This window comes from Sturnus vulgaris, chromosome 2 (assembly GCF_052056855.1).
Source record: "Sturnus vulgaris isolate bStuVul1 chromosome 2, bStuVul1.hap1, whole genome shotgun sequence".
In the NCBI taxonomy this organism is placed as follows: domain Eukaryota; kingdom Metazoa; phylum Chordata; class Aves; order Passeriformes; family Sturnidae; genus Sturnus; species Sturnus vulgaris.
In genome coordinates, this window is record NC_142244.1 from 47,397,428 (window position 1) to 47,419,469 (window position 22,042).

The window sequence follows — 22,042 nt, forward strand, 5'->3', positions numbered from 1 at the left end:
TTGGTGTTAAACTATTAGTCATTTATTGTAAAATTAATCCCGTATTTAAACTCCAATCCCTCCAAAACCCTGCTTCCAAGTCTTCTTTCTTCTTACCTCTAGTCCTTTCCTTTTAATAATAAAGCAGCATATCTCCAAAAGCTGCAGCTCATTTCTATCTCCAGATGTACAAACATCACTAAAAGCCAGTCTGTAGGTCGTAAATGAAAAACTGAAAAGTTTTACCAAAAACAAACACATGCACACATACACTCACACAAAACAAAACAGAAAAAACACAGCAGAGGGGCAAGATTGCCAACCTGAGTTAAAAGGCCATCTGAGGCCTCAGAAAGTTCACCTTGTTAACAGTTAATAAAATTTTGTCCTCAGCTATTATTATGTAAAAGTAACTTTTGTGTTCAAACACATTGTTTAAGGAAGCAGTATTCCAGTGTTATAATTAGCTTTAATCAAGCATGAATTAGATACACTAAAAACTGACAATTTGCCGAATATCATCCCAAATTGTTTTAATTATGTGCAATTCCATTAAAAAGGAAGAGGAATAAACACAAAATAGCAATTTTTAAAAAATTACTATTTTTCTACAAATTCATATATGCTTACCTTACGCAGGGAAACATGACATAACGAGGGGAGAAATCCAGGGCAGTTCTCATACAGAGATTTCTGCCCATTCTGTATAAGCATAAAATGTTAAAACACCAAAACTTTCCACAAAATAAAAAAATCTCAGAAAAAATCAAAGTGTTTCGAGGCTGAATTAAATATAAGAATTAGACCCAGGAGCAAATAAACCTTCATTGGCCTTGGTGAGTGAGTCTGTAGGAACAGGATTTTCCCTTCATTTTGATGACTGGCTGGAGCCAGCCAGGATGGATGGTACCTGTCCGTGCCAACTCTCGCTCTGGTTCTGAGCCTTGTTGTCCCTGCTGGTGGCGGGCAGCTGCGCCGGGGGCAAGCCTGGAAGCTGGCACACACACACACACACAGTATGGCCTTTGCCCCTTACAGCCCTGCAAACTCCTGGGCGAGGCACTGTCCGCCCCATGTCACCCCAGGGCTGACCCTAAGCCATGTCCCCACCCGCAATGGCACCATCGGCCGCCCAGGCCATGGCGGCCTTGGCCCAGCGTGCCGCTGCTCGGCCTCTGCCAGGGACGTGCCACCCATGGCCCAGCAAACGCTGCCATGGCGCCTGGGGGCTGTGTGAGAGCAGCACCCACCTCCACATGGGCAGACAGGAAGGCAGGCAGGGGAGCCTCTGCATGGGGGCCTGGCTCTGGGGCAGCAGGTAAAAACGGCCATGGCACGCGGCCCAGGCCTGCGCGGCCTCTCCATGGCCTCAGCAGCCAAACTCACCTCACAGAGATCGCACTGAGAGGCAAAATTAGTCACTAGCATGGAAATGACTGGAAACAGCAAAATCATCGCAGCTGAAATATCTACATAACAAGCTGGTTACTTGCAATGGACTTTTATCCCCTTCGTCCCTGCTCTCGGTTTTGCCTGAAACACCAACTACCCATCTTCACTGTGAAAAAGAGACAGTTAAGGCCTGCTGGCAATTTACATTTATTAAAATTCTCTATTTTTGTCTTCTTCAGGTCGCATAGCTTGGATCATCCACATATCTTATGACTAAGACCCTGAAAACACAATGTCCAAGACTCTGGGAACACTCTGTATTTGACTCCTGCCAAGTGGAATGTATTACTAGATTACACATCTGATCTTCGTTATCTGGGATATTTAGCCTTTGGCACAGGACCCCTAAAAGATGACATGCCAGAATCGCTTACTGTGCACTGGAAGAAGGAAGAACAATCTCTCTGTGAATGGCATAACATTAGTTCTATGTAAACAAGGGGAGAAAACACCTTGGAAACTTGTCAAATCTTCAGTTTTTACCTTCCACTTCTTCAACAGTAAAAGCCACATAACAAAATTGGGTAGAGGTAACATTTTAGGAACTTCCTTTTCAGGTTCTTTATTCAGGGGATTTATTCATAAACCTTTCTAAAAAATATCCTTTGGGGTTTTTTTTAAACAGCCTGTGCTTCCAGCTTACACCAAAATAACATCATAAACACACTTCACACTGTAAAAAAAGAGTTGTTACATTTTCAGTATTTTAACACCTTTAATGTGTAAAGACACAGATCTATAAATGGTCTTCCAGATTCAGCAACTGTGAAATTATATTACTTATAAAAATATCACTTTCAAAGATCGGTTGAGGTGTGCAGTAGAAAAGGGGAAGCTGCTGGCGACTGCAGCACAGAGTTTGGCTGTCCCTGTCAAATATTAGAGATGCAAGCAGAAGATTACCAATGCAGAGCAAAAACTTGGGTTTTGTCACGTGAAAATTGTTTTGAGGGACAGCAGAACAAGAGCTGAAAATTTGACTTGAAACAAGTCTTTAATATTCTATACCAAATATTTGGGATGACAATACCTGATGCTTTAAATCCAGGCCTCAGACATTTCTATTTCAAGCATGTAATTTGTATTGCACTGAACTGTATCATTAAGTTGTGCAAGTTTCACTAAAAGACACCATGAAAAAGTAAGAGGAAAATTACAACTGTGGAACAAGTCCAGGGATAAATATAACTAACCCAAATCCTTTGCCGATTTCATGTGCATTAATGGAATTAACAATCAAATTTATTTTTTCTGCACCTGAATACGAGCCAAGAAAAGCACCCAAAGCATGCTTTTCCAATGTATTTCTGCAATTTCAATCTTGCTCAAACTGCTTCTGAAGAGTAGATTTGGTGATGTAAAGAGTCTTTACAAGGCTATTCATGACAATTTTGTGATGAAAAAGAAGCTGTACATGGAAAGAGGAAGAGAAACAAGAACATGTGGCATGGTGGTCTGCATATCTTCATCTCTTGGATGTAATGCCCAAATTCCACTGTAATATCTGTAGTATTTACTATGTTCCTCTTCTGCCTGCAGGTACAAGTCAAGTGAGGCATGCATTACAGCAAGGTTTCCCTTCTGTGAGGCACCATGCCATGCAGCTATCCCAGGACTCTTCTTTAAGGCTGAATATCATCTAACTCCTTCTATATGATCGACAAGGCAAGGCGAGATTTATAATGAAAGCTGAGTGCTCATTAAACCCAATGATACAGCTGGAGAAAAAGATGCCAAGCTTTTAAGCACACAAGACTTTCAGACTCGCTTCTCTTTCAGGACTGGATAAGAGGACAATGGCACAAGCAAGCATCTGGTTTTTCCAGCTAGATCATCTTGTCTTGATCACATCCTTGTGCCATCACAGCTACAGTAACACTACCATCAAAATCCTTAGTGCCCTGAATGCTAAATAGTCATCTCCAGATGGCACAGTGGTTTCTTTGAGTAAATAGCATTTAGAAACTTTAAAATGCCCCAGAGTAAGTCTGTCCAAAGTGCCACTACATTTTATGAAAGTGCCCTGTATATAAACCAGGGACACCTGACATATAAAATGGTATAAAAATTCAAAATGACTCGGCTTCTAAGTATTTCCTGCCCTTTTAAACTTTGCACTTGTTCATTAATTTCAACAAATATTGAGGTGAGCCAGCTGCTGAGGTGAGAGTATTCAAATAAATCCCTCACAGATGTTTGTTAACTTCAGATAGGAGCTTTATTATCTACAAGTCATTAATCAACCATTAACAAGTAAGTGTTATGGAGTCCTAGTATCAAGGTTCACTGCCAGAGAAGCATAATAGATTTTGCAGACTGGCTGTGTCTATAAGAACTAAGAGCAGAGACAGGTCTGAGGTAAAACATTTGGAGGAGATTAGAAAACATGAGAAGTCATTTTGTTGCTCTTCAGCTCTCCTTCAGAGAAAGCACTTCACCAGAGTTAAGCATTTACACAACAAATCGAGTGGAAAGATCAAACTCATCCATCAGTTTGGTGATGAAAAGGAATGTGCTTTGCACAGCCAAACAAGGAAGTCAGGCACAGGTGAGAACTGCTGCTCCTGTGAACAATAATAAACATCATACAAAGTGTCACTCTCTAAACTGAAAGACTCTGAAGCTACGAAATCACCTGCTCTGACTTCAGTGCCCTCAGACTTCACCCAATACCTCTCACAAAGGCCACAGACTTCAGTTCAAAACAACAGAAGCAGCTAATCTGTTGCTTGCCACAGGCAGAGGACATGACTGAGGCAGCATCCATCAGTTGTTGTGTAGGACAAGCATTGCTTACTGCAGAACAAGGAAATGCATTCTCCTCTCGGGTTGTCTCTACCACACAGCTTCTGCCAACTGGCCTTACAAAAGAATCCTTTCACACACTAGATTTGGAAATAATTCTGGGCTATACAAGCAAGACACTTAAGAAAACATAAAATTCTTAGGTGAAAATGTAGTGTGTATTACACTCGGTGTCTCTACAGTTATTTCTGATACTTACGGAGCAGGCAATAAAGTAAATTTAAAAAGTAGAATTGAAGAAAAATATTAATGCCTGAATACCAACAGGTAAATGAATTTTGACTTTCCTATTTTACAACTCTGATTTTTTCACAGAACACTTTCACAGCTTTCTGAAATACTGTGGAATTTTGCATGATGTCAAACCATTAATTAGATCAAAGACAAAAAACTTTCCAAAGCTCACGTACTGATTATTTAACACACCGCAGAGTAGAAAAAAATATTCCTTACAAAGCCATACTTTTATTTCCCTCAATAACATTTCTTCATAAAGAGCAATACACAGCTGGAAGCATTAACAGCCTACCAGATGGTTCACTTCTCGATAAACATGGTTTGTAAGTTTAAAGTCTAATGAACTGTAGTGCAGGGAGAAAAAAGTTATGTATGCAGAGTGGTTCAAATGGCAGGTCAGGGCTGGGGCTGGACAGGGGAGTAGCTCCATAGAAACTTCCATTTCTATGGTAGCTTTACACTGGAGGAGGGAGGGAGGGAGGGAGGGAGGAGGGAAGGATGGCCAATTCTGGCAGAAGAGAAGGATAAAAAAAGATGAATGCTTAACACCCACATATTCACAAGTGCTAATACGGGACAGGGGAAGGCTGTGATCACCAGATTCCTGGCCCACAGCATTGTCCTGAATCAGCAGGTGCTTCCAGAACCCTGGAGAGCCTGTACCATGCAGTGGGCAACGATAGAAGAAACTCATCTCAAATTAAACTGTGCAATTCTACAGTGAACAATCTTGAGTTACATGTGACACTGTGGAAGCGTCCAAGGTAACAAGCATCCATCTTCTGCCCATGCCATCTCCACAGCAGGCAATCACAGCCAGTCACAAACTGTTCACAGCTGAACAGCCTAAATGATGCATCCCCACCTGAAAATTGCAGAGCAGCCCTGCCCACCCAGCCAGGTATAAACAGCTCAGCGTGGCAGCACTGGGGAAATCCTGTCTAGGAGATCAGCTTGGTGCCTGGGCTGGTTCTGTCACATCTTTCAGCAGGCTTTATAGCTGTGCAGCTACCGAGGAGCCTGAGTTGTGTTCAACAACCTGCTGTGGACAATAGTTCAAAAACATTTCAAGTTTTGGGCTGAGAAACTGCAAAACAGTACAGCCAGCAAAACTCACTCACTCACCTTGAGGCTGATCTAGATCTGCTGAGTGCTTTGACAAAGATCAAAGATGGTGCAGACTGGCGTCTTTGGGCCAAACTCTTCATTTTCTGATTGGAAAGAGAAACACAATGAAATCACAGGTGAGATTTGGAACAGTAACTGCACACATACAGACTGGACACAGCCAGACTCCAATTTCAAGCCATGGGAAAAAGGTTAAGTTATTGCCCTCAGCAACCCCAGAGGGGGAAAATATCACAGAAGCATTACCAGAAAGCCAGTGTAAAGGAAAGCTGAAAATTAGTGTCTATATACAGATAGTTGAGGTACCCTGCACACATGAAATAAATACCTAGAGCTGGTCCTCAATCACTTTTTTGTCCCTTAGTAATTTATTTTATCAAATATCCAGGTGGTGGTTTAAATTTCAAATGCTTCATACATTTCTGTGTCAGATCTGACATCTACCATAAATTAAGGTTTGGATTCTACCCACCTGACCTTACACGCTACATTAGGCTATACTTTTTTAACAAATCTTTAGAGAGAAGAGCATTTTCCTTCCCTAGAAATCTATCTGGAGTATTATATCTTGCCTCTCAGTACTCAACAACTATATTTTTTTCATGCCTGATTATGTATGAGAAAAATAAAACAGGGAGAGGCAGGCCAGTTGTTAGCACCGAACTAGAAAGAGAATAAGGAGACACTCAGAGAACACCGCAGGGAAAAAAAAAAGAAAAAGCACAAGGAAGAGATGAAAATGTCAGTAGCTAACAAGAGAGTGTGGATTTCCAGTCAGTGAAGTCGAATACAATAAAAATACTGAGCAAATAAATACCACCGTTTTCCCCAGAGGTAGAATTTTTCAAAAGCACCCACAGGAGACAAAACCACACATTTCCCTGAACGCAAATGTATTCACCATGGTGCATTCAGTCTCCCTCCTGCAGCCAGAAGCAGGACTGAGTAGTCCTGGCCCTAACCCTGGAGGGCTGTCTTGAACCGGTTGTGCAGCGTGCTGCCAGGGTGCATGACCTCTCCTTGCACTGACCCTCCACCAGAAGGGTGACTGTTACCTTATTTAGCTCAAATACTTTTCAGAATAAACTGGTGAACAAAAGAACCAGGGTCAAGCTCCTCCTGAGACCCTGACAGGAGAATATCCAGTGATGCAGTGGTACCTTACACCGCCCTGGCCACCGCTGAGAGCCCACCAACAGGTGAACCTGTGACAGCCATGAAGTCTCTGTTCTCAGCTAATGACAAAACATGACTCTCTTCCTTCATACCAAAAATAACCACTGACTACCAGGACAAATATGTCAGGGCAGTTGGAACAACTGATTCTTCTGCCAGTGTATGTGCTGGATGTGGAATACATTTTGTTTGGGCAGGTGCACAGCGTGCTCCCCTCGGAGAAACTGAACTCAACATATTTTACTCACTTGTCACAAGTGCATTTCTTTTTCTCACTGCAGTCCATCTGTTATTGTGTCTTTTTTTGTTGTTCTCTCTTTATTGATGTAGAGCATGCTTGCTTGTTTTGTCACTCAGTTACAGCTATTGTGCAGCAATTGTTATAAATTCAACTGTGTCATTTCACTTCACCTTTAAAAATTATCCCCTACTCCCTATTTTATCAAAAAACAACCTTCTCAAGAGTGATAAATTAGATCTGGAAACATTTAACTGTCTCCAATTGGACTATAACAGGATAATAAAAGATTACTAATAAAAGAGATGCCCATTTTTAATAGTTACTTTTAAAATAAATAAGATAAATTGTTCTAGTGAATTAAATCTAGCTAGCAAATCTGAAAAGCTGTTAAAGGTTTTTAAAGTAGCATACCTACAAATATGAAGACAAAGAGAGATCTATGTAACAATGCAGTGTAACATGCTACAGAAGACCAGCCACATATGTCACACAACAGGCAGATTTCAGGAGTTTACTATATAAACCATCCACTCCCAGGGGGAAATTTACTGAATTTACTCATTACTGGGCATGTGGCTTTTGGGGGGGTAAAAACTCGAGCATCTCAGCTCCTGCAAATGCAGTGGAAGTTTGGTTACATTTTCAAAGAGATCTTCAGGTCTGAAAAGAAAGGTACTGGAAAAAAATTGCAATATTTAAAAATGTATGGCAATTACAGCATTTTTTTCATGCTTGGGTTAGCAGTGCTGAACAGCACCTGTGCCAGCAAGATTCTAGTCTTGACTCAAGTGTCTGAAGACCAAAGTAAAGTCTAGACTGCAGCAAGTTTAGAAAGAGCTCAAATAACCGGCAGAGATAATCCTGGTCAGAGGGGATCTGTGATCCAGCCTCTCTGAACCTGCTGACAGCAAGACCCATTCAAGCAGGCCACTCTGGGGCACCTCCAGTGCAGGTCTGTGTTACCTCCAAGGATGAGATTCCACAGCCCCTCTGGGCAAACTCTCAGCACAGATACTAAGCAAATATTAACAGAAAAACATAGCCTCAAAACATGAAAAGATCACTGATGAGAAAAGGAAGATTTTCACAGCACTCAAGTGAGTCAGGTCAGCTGTATGCAAATAAACACATTACACAGAGACATTGATTACAGACAGAAAGCAGTGTTTTATTTTTATTTTGCTATGTACAGAGTTTGGGAAGAGAAAATAAGTGACCATCATGACAACTTGAATTGATTCACTTTGAGAAGGGAGAGGATAAATTCACTTTTCATTAAGTTGGATCCAGTTGCCTGCTATCCTCATTTTTATTGCTTTTATTATGTGCAAGGATGGCAATGTGGAAAAGAGGAGATATATCCTGAACAGCTGTAGTGAGAGCAGATGTTTGGGAGGAAAAGGAGATGCACTGACCAATTATCTAAGCATGGAAGACAGAGAAGCATTTCTCAACATGTGTCCCACATCATTACCTCCTATTTTTTCATGTAAATATTAGAAAGGTCAACACAGACAGAAATTCTCATAGTTGCTGGCTGAGTAACACCCATGCGAAATGTATCATAAAATCAGTATCTATAATGAATGCTTACAGTATACCAGATGCAAAGATGATAATCTTGTGTCAGTCAGGACAAACTAGAGTTATTTCTGTCTTCCTCACATTCAAAAGCTTGAGTTCCTGCCTCCTCCCCTCCGATTCAGGTTTAACTTCATACTTTCTGCATTTCTGGTTGTGGTTGTCTTGACTTTTTAACAGAAACAAAAAGGTTTTGCATTTTCAGTTGTTGGACTGGTGACAGTATTTAGCCAGTTTCTCATCTGGTATAAAAAAGTTATAGGCCTGTAGACTGGAAAAGAATGAATTTACACCAGATATCGATCAGACCTACAATCTGAAACACAGTTTTGTAAACTGTGATGGTAGGTGGTTTATGAGCACATCAGCCCACCATGCTGAGGACAGAAAATTTGCAAACCATCACTGAAAATATGCTGTCTCTCCTCAGGAATCAGAACCTCCAAGGATTACAGTAAAACCTGCACAGGTATCTCACAAGTCATCAGCTGGAGGAAAAATCTATTCCTGGATGCCAGTATTCAACTAATTTTGCCTCACAGTTGAAGTGGATGATGGTAGTATATGAAATTTATATAAATTAATATATTGCCAAGTTACCATATTGATTTCCACTGTGGAAAAGGTAGCACGTGATAAGATAAAAAAAACCCTGGAACTGTTCCTGCACTTTATGTGTATCATTTTACTATATCACACTTCTAAAGAGAATGGCAGAGTGTGAATTAAATAAAGAAGGTATGAAAAGAACTAATGGTACTTACTATTTATTTTGTGATGACAAGTAACTTAAGTAATGCATATAGAGTGTTTATAATATTTTCAAGTATCTAGAGAAGTTAAAAATCGATGCAGTAAGTGGATACCCTGCTGCAGCTACTGCAGACGTGCCGGAGGTCAGAGCAGGCAGGCTGAGGCAGGGACTGTGTGCAGTTATTCCCTGCAGCACACTGCCCACATGGCCAGGTTGTGCTGCCTGACCATGCCATGCTCACACACTTGCACGAACATTCCTGTCCCCCAGCCTGACTCACACACCTGAGCTGTTTGCCCTGTGCTCCTTTTATAGCTGTCAGAGAGAAAAGGACAATTTAGGGCACAGCTCGTCTTGTCTGAAGAAGTTGTCCTCCATTGACTGTAAAAGAAAAGTAAGGTGACAAAGAAAATAGTTAATCATCATCAATCCTCTCCTTGCTATCTGAGCAAAGGACAGGGAACAGAAAAATGTATGTGCTCTGTAACATAGGGAAAAACTGTCTTGCAGTTTGATCTTAGGACGAGAAAACAATATTATTTGATGTCTATTTAAGAGACTCATACAAAACAGTTGAAATTTTTATTTAGTTCCTGAGTGACAGGTAAACACAGTAGAAATGCCTCCTCAGCAATGTGCAGATAGCCTTGTTAAAGCCTCCTCAGACACTGAAGGATTTCAGGCTCCTGATTTACAGGCTCACTCCAGAAATGGGTCAAGGCTGGGACATCTGCCTGGGTCATTTAACTGGGTGACAGGGACAACCCTCAGATGTGCCAATGCCTCGAGCTGAGGATTGCTTTCAAGTGGCTAAGCTCTTCCTTTCACTGCTTTATTTTTCGAATGAAAGGAAGTCTGATTTTAACAAATCCTACTCTCTAAATGTATTTAAGTTAATAACTGTGAGGGATTTCACCCATGCAAACTCTGTTCTTGTTGTCTGAGCAACAAAACATATCTGTGGCACACACTCCTGGTTTAGCTAGATATGAACCAAGGCACAGACAGCAAATCCTTACCAAAAACTGTGAGGCAAAGTTCAGCTAACTGCCTGACAATCAAAACAATCACAACAATCCTCAGCATACAGCAGTTAATTTTCCAGGACAACTGGGCATCACTCTTACCCCTGTATCACTGGGCCACTTACAAGAGGTAATAGGTTATATTTTCCTACATACTACAATCCAGTATTTGTTAGACTTACAGACTAGGGTTGTCAAAAAATACCAAAAATAACAAGAATCTCTTGTACTTTGTTAAAGCAAGAAATGGACCTATGCTGACCTATAACATTCTCAAGCCCTCATAAACAGGGTGTGAAGATGACTGCATTTGAACTGTTGGCTCAAGCAGCAGAGATGTAGGTCCCACAGAGAGACCATTTACCATAAAGGCAGAGCAGGTGACAAAACTATGTGCTTTTGTTTATGCTGGCAGAATACTTTTACTTACAAGGACCTTCCTAGAAAGAAAGCCATTTTTGGATGGGTAATTGTGGAGAAAACAATTGAAGGGGCACAAGAGAAAAGAGCTATCAACACAGTGGAACCAAAAGCACATCATCATGGAACAGCAGCTGCTAGAGAGCACGGCAAAGACTGAAGGCCATCTCAGAGTAGAAAGAAAAATGGATAAAAGAAGCTAAGAGCAAAATATGTTTCACCAGCTACTTCCCAAAGGATACTAATCCTTGGAAGCACTGATAGGGATGTCTTCAAAAGATTCCACTCATCTATATCACAAAATGAAGATGTGAAAGATTAGTAAAAAGATCATAGAGGAGAGGAACATTGAATATGTTGCTTGTGGGTCCTATGGTGAGTAAGGGCACTGCTCAGACCAGTGACTGTGGTGATCTTGTTGAAGCCCAGTTTGCTTCTAAGCCTGCCTCAAAGCAGGCACGTTAATATATGGATAAATTCTGCCCCAGTTTCTGCATATAAAGACTTTCTCAGGAGCAGTTTACAGATAACAGAGAGAGGAGATTCCCCCATCCACATCCATACTTCAAGCAACATTAAGTAAAGAGACAATCATTTCTTATTTGTGGTTCTTGGATATTAGATCCCACATGACCTATCATGCCCCTTCTCTCTTTCCTACTGCCACCAGGAGGGGCAAACAAAAATCCCAGGAATAGGAAACTCAAGAACTAGAACACATCGTTTTCTGCATAATTTTCAGTTTCTTGTGGACAGAAAAATGAAGGATTGCTAACACTAGTTCTTAATTAAAGCTGCACCAGGAGGCACATCACAGCACTAAGCTACCACAAGCCAGCATAGCCTACCAAGGTGATTTTAACCTAATGACCCACTTCGTGGGTGATTTCATTAAAGTAGAGGCTTTTTCAGTCCTCATCAGAGACAAAATAGCTACAGGATATGTCTGCAGGATGATAGGAATTGTTCATCACTGCACTACATAGTGCCAGAAGTGTTCCTGTATGTCTGAAATTTCCAGCACTATCAGGTGTGATTTTAGAAACAACCCACCAGATACTCAGCCAGGACCACAGTAAACAGGACAGAGTCTTGCAGGAAGAAGATATCTCTGCTTAAGGAGATTCATGTTAAAAAAACATACATACATTGGCATGAGATCAAGGTATAAAGTATAATGGCAAATATATACTCGATTCATCTTTTCAGAGTAAAACAAGGGATGAAGATTATGTATGATTACTCTTCCAATGCCATTAATTAGCATTAATTGATCCATTTAATACACTGTTGAGGAACACTATAACTCCCTTTTCCCTGTCAGTAAACTGTTGCTGCATTTGTGATCAGAATCACAAAGAAATACATATTTATGGTGATGGAATTGCCAGACATTAAGTCTCAAACCATAAAGGCTACTTTGATTAGTATTCAAAATGGTTAATTTTTTGCACACTTTGTAGGTGTAAATATTAAAAATCGCCGAGCCTCCAAAACATTTTAAGCAGTTACTTGAAATCTTCAAGGAGGCAGCAAAAATCCTAGGAGTGACTCCTTGTGCTACCAGATATTGTTTTGCGTAAAATATTCAGGGTTGGTTGGAATCTAGCCCCTCTCAAAAGAGAGAAGTGAAACACCAGGAACTTATAAATATGGCTAAATGACCCAGCTGCTACTGCTGACACAGTGACATTGGCATAAAAGACATCTCTGCTGCATAGTTTGATTTGACAAATTTGTAGAAATAAACTCTATTAGTATAGTCACTTTTATTCACGCTACTTCAACCCACTTAAGGGTTGCATCAATTCACTGGTATTGGTTACTAAGCTAAACAGTCAATACAAAACTTCTCTGTAGGTCAATCACACATAGTGACTCCAGTGACTCCAGTAAGTCCAGTAAAGGAGGGAAACTAGCCTAGAATTTTCCAAAAGCATTAACTAAAACACTGCACTTCAATGTCACCTGTTAGCAGAGTGTCTTGAGTGCCTTGTAAGCATTTAACAGAGAGAACCTCCTACAGACTGTGAGGTAGGTTAGCAGTGCAAATTATTTTCCATGCCAAGAATAGGCAAAGAAACGTTTCCAAGATATTAAACGGTCACATAAAATACATGCAAAAAGCCCTAGACATTTTCTGTCCCTGTTCTGGTTCTGTGGTGTGATCAAGCACGTGATCCTTCAGCTTCGTTTTGACAGCCAAGCGGAAGATGAAGCAGGAGTTCAGAAAACCACAGAACAATGCAGCAAATCTCAGCTAATTTGAGAAAATACAGTCAAAAGGGAGAAAGGTTCAGTGATTGCCTAGCATCACATATTTAGGGGAAGCTTTTGCCAGAAAGTAAAACAGTTCATGTTAAATACAAATTTGCAACAAAATTGTTTAACTTGACATGCTGTGTTACCAGTACCAGAACTGATTTCTTGCCAACACATTCTTCCATTTCCCTGTATGTAACCCATACAAACAAGGTAAGCTCCCTGGTACCAAAAAACTTTCTGCACCGTAAAAAAAATGATGCTTTGGCACGGAGTGGAAGACAACACAGAGGTATATATATAGTGTCCAAAGGACCCAAATAGTAAAAGAAATATTTGAACTGTCACTGAGACCCAGCTTCAGGCAAAATTAGGAATACTCCTTCCCTGAACATGGATAAGGTAGGAATCTTCTTCCCCGGAGAGGTATAAAGAGGTGGCATGCTAGTAGTCTCAAGGAAGCACCACAACCGTGGACAAGCAGCTGTGCTGTTGGCTGGATGTTGGTGGCTGCCTGTGCTGGCTGTGCATGGTGTACAAAGCTGCCATATGCTGCAGGGCACAGCCAGGGTCTCAAGCTGCTTCTCCACAGGAAGATCTCCATCTGTACCCCCACTGCATGTGCCTCCACGCTGAGGAATTCCAAAAGGGCTGCCAAGATCCGTAAAAAGTAATATCCCTGCTCTCTTGTCAGCGTTGGCAAAAACAAGGTCTGCATTCCTTTGACTGTGGGCTCTTTGGAGCAGGAATAGGAAACACAAGTGCTACCATTAATATTTGTCCTCAGAATGCTGAATAATGAAGTGGAACTTGCACAATAAAAGCATTCATCTTCACAGTACTTGAACATAACTTCTCATTTCAGGTGGGTGCCTAGCATCAGGGCTCTGCCAGGTTGGAAGGTACATGGTATTCTGTCTTCAGCAAAAATGAAATAAATGTTTGATAAAAATCAAAGCTGCACATGTAGCCATCTCAAACTAGATCACAGTCCTTGGAGAGGGTATCTGCTCCATCATTTTGCCCAGCTGGGCAGCAGAAGGTACTCCACCACCTTGTGTAGGTGTATCACATGCCTAGCTCAGAAACCAATCAGGTATTAACTACAGCAAAGTGTAGTAGAAATCTTGGCCAAACTCTCTCCAGGCAACCACTGACAGCAGCTGCCATAAGAAGAGGTCCCCGGGGCTGCAGTCAGGCTGGAGCACTATGTGGCTTGGTGGGACCCAGCACACACGGACACAACCCATGGAAACACACTGCATCACCTCCTAGCCCGAGGAGACACATCTGCAGGACTTCTCTCTGCACTGCTGTGCCATGGCCAGCAAAATCCCAGTGACTTCTTAGCCATAGGACTGGACACAAGCTCAGACTTTACTACCATCCTAAATTGTCACCAGGTGGACAGATTTACTAAGGGACACTGAAACCTGGCCAGTCATTCTAATCCTGCCAGCCTATTTGGCAGTCATCTGAAGTGCACCTCTAAAGACAAGGCAGTGAATAGATTTAAATGTCATTGTGAAGCAAAATCGGCAAGGCAGCAAGGTACCAGCTCTACTTTAGATAGAAAAACACTACATCATTTGCTAAACCCAAGAAAAAAAAAGAATTCCTGTTTTATACAGCAGGAAGAATCCGGTTATCACAGCTTGCTTGTTACAGCTAAGTAGAAGGCAGAAACAAGTGCTTGGCTGTATGCAGAAGAGAGCATTTTGCATTTGATTGTGTTAGATGCTGATAAGCAATTTGAGACATCAGACAGATTTTACAACCAGTTCTGAAGATGAGACGAGGCTCTTCTGCTATCAATTGTATACACTTTGTACAAGATGCTTCTTTAGGAAGCTCCTTATATTTCTCTTGCACAAAGCACGTGCGAGAGCAGCTACCAAACACTCTCATCTCTACCAAACCCTTCTCTCGCTATCTCCAGGCACACATGCAGCAGATCCCTCTTCGATCCCCTGGATAACCACTCTGCAAGCCCTCCTCCAGCTCTCTCTGATACCCACCGAGCAAAACCTCCAGAAATCCATCCAGCAAAACATCCCTTAGGTTCCCCCACGAAATCCATGCAGCAAACCCCCTTATCGCTCCAGCACATCCATGCAGCGACACCCTCCGCGGCAGACCGCCGGGAAATCCGTGCAGCAAAGCCCTGTGATTCCACCGAACAGCACCCAGCAAAGCCTTCCCGAGCTCTCCGGGACAGCTGCGCAGCGGCGCTCCTTACCTACCCCGGACAGCCGGGTAGCAGCGTCCCTGCGCTCCCAGGACAGGGGATGCGTGCAGCCACCCCCCGAGCTCCCCGCGTTATCCACCCGTCAGAAGCCCCTCGGCCGCACCGGGCACCGCCGCACTCCCAGCTCCCCCGGGGGCACGAACCCTTCCCGCCGACAGCCCCGGCTCCGCCAGCGGCTCCCCCGACCCGGTTCCGACGGCGGCGTGCAGGACCCAGGCAGATGGCGCGGCGGAGAGCGCGGTGCGGCCGCGCTGACCTGCGGTGCCCGCCGCGGGAAGCTCCGGGACAGCGGCGAGGACCGGGGGGCGTTTTCCCGTGCGCTCCCCGGGGGCGGCCTCACCTTCTTGCTGTCGGCGGCGGCGAACCCTCTGCTCTCGCCGCTCACCGAGGACGAGCGGCCCGGGCCGAGGTGCTCCTGTTGCGGGGACATCACGTCCATACAGCCCCGCGCCGCCGCGCTCCCGCCGCGGGGACACCCGCGCCGCCGCCCGCACCATGGACAGGGCGCGCCGCGCCGCGCCACGCCCCCCGCGCGCGGGACACGCCCCCAAGGGGACACGCCCTCGGAGGCCACGCCCCCCCCCCGGTCTCGTCGGGCCCCGCTCTGCGCAGGGGGGTCCGGCAGCGGGAGGGCGGTGGCGCGCATGCGCGGGCTGCGGTGGGGCGCGGGGGAACGGGGCTGGCGGTGGGCGGTGGTGCGCGCGCTCGCTTCCCGCGCGTGCGCGCGCTGCGGAGCCGGGGGGCGCGTGCGGGGGCGGTGGGGAGCCGGGAGCTGCGGGCTCCCGGGAATGGGGCAGGTGTGACGGGGACAGAGCGCTGCGGGGCGGGCTGCAGGGTCACCGTGCTGGGGTGTCACAGTGCGGGGTCCCAGACCTGCAGGGAAAGCGCTGCGGGGCGGGCTGCAGGGTCAGGGCACCGGGGAGCTGCTGTAGGGTCTCAGGAGCGGGGTGCGGGTTGCACGGTGCCAGAGCTGCGGTCCCCCATGTGTCCCTATGTGTCCCCATGTGTCCCTGCAGCAGCCGGTGCAGCTCGAGGCATGGCTCTCCCCAGAGCCCTCTGGGTGCTGGTGTGGGGGTCCCTGGTGCGGAGGAGAAGCCACCATGGGACCACAGGCTTCACGGGGATGCCATCGTGCTCCAGAAAGCCGTGAGCAATAAGGAGGAACCACTAGTTCCACTAATGGATGGTGTTGGCTCGAGAACAAATGGTTGTAAGTAGGCTATAAATAAATCTCAGCTGGAGAAGGGAAGAAAGCGTACTGATCGTACTGATCCTAAGAGGAGGAGGTTGTGGAGGATCCCTGCCAGCCAGGAGCAGAAGCTGTAGCTCTCTGAATGGTGGTGGTCTGATACAGCTGTCATGTTGGTACATTATTGTATACCCTCGTTAGACGTGGTGTCTTCAACAGTGAGGAGCCACTCCTGATCACCCAGGAGGTTCTTTCTAACCCTTCCTACACTTTGTGAGGGATATTTTTATCTCCAGCTTTTCTAGCTGTTGCAGACTCTATATGCATTTTCTCCCACGTTGATCCCGAAAGAGCAGAAAAAGAGAGATCCTACCATCTCATGCGCAGCTTCTCAAAACGGCCACTTTCCTTCTGCAAGAAGAGTTTTTACATCCTTGTGGTGAATTGGGTTGGGAATAGATTCAGCTTTAACAAGGTTACTTTTCATGTGGAGAACCCAAGCTGGTTCTCCTCCTGGAAGAACAAATGGGTGTGCTGCTTCTGCAGCTTGGTGGCAGTGGCTCTTGCCATATATGACTAAAATAGTAGTAAATTATTAATTTGGTTCCATGTTGTGTAGCTACCCTGGATGCATTATTTAGGCACAGCGTGTCCATGTAATAGTGCTTCAGTGATCTCTTTGTTCAGATTGATGTGGGCATCTGCCCTCTCCTTGCACCCTCATTTCTGCAAGTTGGTGGAATCTTGTAAGTAAGGAAAGATTAAATATTTAAGTCTGGAATGCAGCATGAGTTCTTCCGCCTCCTCAGAAGCACTGGAGTGTTGTGGATCTGACCTGACTTTTTCTCCCTACTGTATGACTGACCAATAAAAAGAAAATCATAGATACCTGTGACCACCAGGAAATAGCTCTTGGATGACACTGTGTCTGATTTCAGAAAGCCCAGCAGGCTCCCCCCTGGTATCTTTGGGAGAGCAGTGGATGGTCGGGGCAGAGGTTTGTAGGCAGTGTGTGTGTTAATATGTCATGAATTGCACCATTTCCTCTTCGTTGTGTGTGTAAGGTCTTTCAGCTGAAGTGTAAAAACCTTGAAATGATGCATTCTTGGTATCTGTACTAATTTACAAACAGATGGCCATTCATCACTGAGGCAAAATAGTATATAAAAAAGCCTTCTGAATTTTTAAAGCATGAGTCTCTGAAAACCATGATGTCAGCTAATTTCTGCACCTCTGGGCTGTGGCACAGGCCAGCTGTGAGTGCCCATCCCCACACACGGTGCAGCCCTTGCACTGGTGCTCTCCCAGCTTCTCCTGTCCTTCCACTCCCATCCCTTTGGTCATGTCCCTGTTTCTGCTCCTTCATCCTCTTCCACCATGCCGGTCCTGCCAGGGGTTGGCAGCAAGGGGGGAACAAGCAGGGTCATAGGCTTCCCCTGGCACAGCACCCAGCTCTACAGCATGGGGACAAGCACCCAACCCAGGGGATGCCATCCCCAGGCAGGTCTTTGAGTTTCTGTGGGAGGGCTAAGAAAAGATTTATCAGGGTAGAAAGGAAACAGTACAAAATGCCTATTCAAAGCACAGAATATATTTAGCAATTTGGCAACCTCCTTTCCAAAAACATTTGCAAGTGATATTCTGGGTGACATTTTGGAAACAGGGCTGTATGTGTATGTTTATTTGAAAAGGAAATGTTGCATAAACTTTCTAAAATGCTTGCACGTGCATAGAGGTATTCTTTTATCTACTACCATGAGCACATTTCCTACACTCTTCATTGAATACTGACTCTTTCACCTACTCACAGGGGCAAATAGATCAAAATCTTGATGTTTTGTGACCAAGATGGAGAAGCTTTCTTCTCTTCGAAGCACAAATATGTTTACATATGCAAACATACAGCCAACATGTTTTTGTTAACTTCAGTTCTTCTCTGGAGCCAACGTTTCCATACCTTTCCTTAGCCTCCTTTGCCAGAAAAGTGGACAGGGTTAGTGCAGGAGGTGTGAACTGGTGGGAGTGATGGGAAGGAGCAGGGTTTTACAAGCCTCTCTTCTCCTTGCTGGAGCACAGATGACCAGGAGGAAGCATGCAGAGTGCAGTAGCAATCTACAGGCAGCCTGGAGAGCCTTGCCTGGTGTGACATGAGCAGCAAGTGGGTCTCATGCCTTACCGTGATTAATCTCAAAGGGTAAAAATAAATGAACCCGCTAAGAACTGCCAAAATTGAGAAACAGGAAAAATAAGGAATCCAAAAATACTGTTCAAAGTTTAACCAACAGTTTCTTTCTGGCAGATCAGGACTTTGTTTGTTGGTTTTCCTTTGGATTTTGAGAGAATCTTGAAAATTGAGGGCGTGATCAAGGCTGGGGATGGGATTCGATTGCAGCCTGTGCAGAATTCCCAGAACTGCCTCTGCCTGATGATTAACCTGCCTCTGTGCAGAGATTCCCAGTGGGAAAATCACCAGCTCTCCCTCAGTGTTTGTCCAAGGATGAAGGAAATCTCACATGGGCTGGTGTGAGGCCAGGCATGAGGACAGGGCTGTTGCTGCCTAAGCCACCCCAGTCCCTGCCACCCCACAGCACAAAGCAGGCACACTGTGACGTTGTCCAGGCTGTGGGCACCTACTGGGTGCTGCTTCTCATGCTATCAGGGTTTTAACATCAGCCTGGGTATTTCTGGCCTGTGTTGGTCTGAACAATGAAAAGACAAGGTGTATAATTGTGCCAAATCATCCTTAAACTGCACCATTATCACCACCAGCTAAAATCCTGCTTGAGCCCTCCCCCCCCCTCAAAAAAGACATAGAAGGCTCAGAAAATAACATGCATATTCACAGAAAGATTTTCTTTCTGTTGCCTTGACCACGGTGTGGTGTGAAGAAAAATACCAGAGAGACAGGGGGAGAACTGGGACAGAGAAATATATGGGTGTTGTAGAAAAATCACGTTTGTACACAAGATGGGAGAATTATTCATGGGCAAACCCGTCCAGGTGGAAATATGACCCCTGTAAATCTGCCACATCAGAGGAACCCAGAGTGAACTGTTAGCAAATGCAAGATACACAGGCTGCTGCTACCTCTGGGTTTTATGAGCTTTCCAAGCACATTAGCACTAGCAGACATTCCCTTCCAAGAAAACGATGATATCTGAGAAACGATGTGAGGCTATAAATGAATGAACAGTACTTAACCTGCACTAAAAACCCATGGTTCTATCAAATCTGCCCCAAAAGGACACAGTTGCCTGAGCACTAATTTTATGAATCTCACACGTGCCCCATGCAATTAAAGACATGAAGTTGATCTGAATTGAAACTCCAGGGGCAGTCGTATTTCAATGAGATCTGATGCAATGACTTTCTGGTTTAATATCCCAGTACCTAGAATCTTGTGCTGCTTGTGCATTGTGAACAGCTAAAAATAGGACCATATCCTGGACAGATTGGAGCTACTCAGACAGAGAAAAGCTGAGCTGAAATGAAAGCTTGGAGAAGGAAACAGGATTAATGGAATGGATGCTGGAACTCAGCACAGGAGCTTTTAGAGGCAAGTATTTACAGTGTGAATCCTTCATTGCACATCTTCATGATGTTTACTGCTGCACCTTTCCCAAAAGGTTGTGGTAAGCTGAGAGCATCCTTTGTGCTCTGGTCTCAAAGAGTTTGGGTAGAAGGTGGCCCGGGTACCAAGTCCTGCCCTTCTGTTTTGATAGCAAGCTGCTAATAAAACTGCTCAATGCTATGTGAGTAGCTGCTAAGTGGAATTCATGAATGTCCTGGGATTCAGGCCACAGCAATTATTAATGTTTTGTGCAGATAGTACCACATTAACAGGAAGCACCCCGTTCTATCACTTCCCAAGCAATAAAGTTTGCAGAGCCTTTTCTGCCAGATGTTCTGCCTTGGAGGCTCCTTGAGGGCTGGGAAACACCTCACGTGGTCTGTTCTGCCAAAGCTTGTCAAATAAACAGAGATCTACCCTCTCTCTCTCTACCCCCGAACAACAGGTGGTCCCATGTGAATGTGGAGTCCAAGTTTGCAGCACGTGGCGTGTTTCCAGCAGCAGGGATGAGTGTGCACACTGAACGGGGAGCCCAGCTGGCAACTCAGCTGTAGAAACAGGCACAGGGCAGTGCAGGGAGAGTCTGAGCTCTGGGTGCTCCACATGGGATCACCCCTGTGGCCATCTAGAGCCATCCTCCCATGGCTACACCTGCTGCCCAGATACAAGGGAAGACTTTTATGTCCCAGCCTCATGGATGAACCAGCCAATGATTCTACCAATTCTTAATATCCCTTCAGTCTTATTACATATGCTCTGTGAAATTCAGTCCAGCACATCAAAGGGAAGTTTGTCTTTGAAGGGCTGCATGCTTCCTGCATGCAAACATTGCTCTGATTTAATTGTTTGATTTTTTAATCAGTATAGTTAAACCAGTACTATGCTTGTGAGCAAATATGGCTGGCATAAATATCTCAATGTGTATATGGCCCAATATCAGTCCTCCCAGATGCAAGTGACATTTGAATTTTCCTACCATGCACATTTTCCCTGGTTTTCCTATATCTTCCTTCTCATTTTTATGCCTTATTTCTTTCATTCACATTAATACGCTCATAATATTGTTTATTTTTGGTTTCTCCGCACTGAAGATTTTCTTACTGTCCTTGTCCAGTGCTCAGTCTTTCAATTGCAAATTGCAAGGCAAAGTTGAAAGTCAATAACGGGATATTCATCCACATGGACCTCACAGAGGAGCTAAGTATTAGACATGAAAGGTTAGCATTTCATTTAAGATAAGGCCTAATCTCTTCCCTTTGTGTGCAACATTTCCAAACTTAATCTGAGCACTTGTGTCTGGAGCCATTTAGCTTTGCTCTCAGGTAGGTGGGTAGTGGTGGGAACACACAGAACTGAAACTGCAGCTCAATCCTGAGTACAAAATGTGGGTGCCATTAAGACAAAGGAGGCTGACCTTAGGAAACATCTGCTAAATGTTCAGATATGGGCAGAGCACACATCTCTTCAGTATAAGTTTGAGCCTTATTGGATCTCAATGTACCCATCACACTACCTGAGTCCTGGAAAACCCATGGTCCTCAGCATGCACAGTGATACTCAGCATCAGGGTTTGTTTCTATTAATATTCAATGTATTCTTGAGAAAAGACATTCTGTCAACTAAACTTTGGTGGGGGAGGGTGTTTTCAGATGCTTGTCCCAAAATTACAGTTGAGAAACATGGTTATCAGCATACAGATCATAAATTACCTACGCTATTTTTTGTGTTACAGCCAGGTGTTGCCAACAGACTCCCTGGAGCTCCACAAAGCACTGGCCACATAGACAGTCAAATCCCCACTTCAGTGGTTTGAGGCACAGAGTGATAAATTAGGTAACATGAGTCAGGTTGGCATACAAGGGACTGGTGAGATTATACATTCATAACAGAAATGTTTATAGTAACTAGAATGGGAAGTTATTGAGGTTGCACTAAGAATAGGGCACCTTTGTTTTATGGCTGATGGGACTTAAA

General features: G+C 44.2%; 1 protein-coding gene across 1 annotated transcript in view; it reads right to left on the reverse strand.

Annotated features, from left to right (window-relative positions):
• Positions 1-15,823, reverse strand: part of ARHGAP20 (Rho GTPase activating protein 20) — a 57,948-nt gene extending 42,125 nt beyond the window's left edge. Inside the window, 2 exon segments of the mRNA XM_014877651.2 lie at positions 5,599-5,684; positions 15,649-15,823. Of these exon segments, the coding sequence (XP_014733137.2) occupies positions 5,599-5,684; positions 15,649-15,747 (185 nt within the window). The 5' untranslated portion in view covers positions 15,748-15,823.
• Between the last annotated feature and the right edge of the window lie 6,219 nt (positions 15,824-22,042).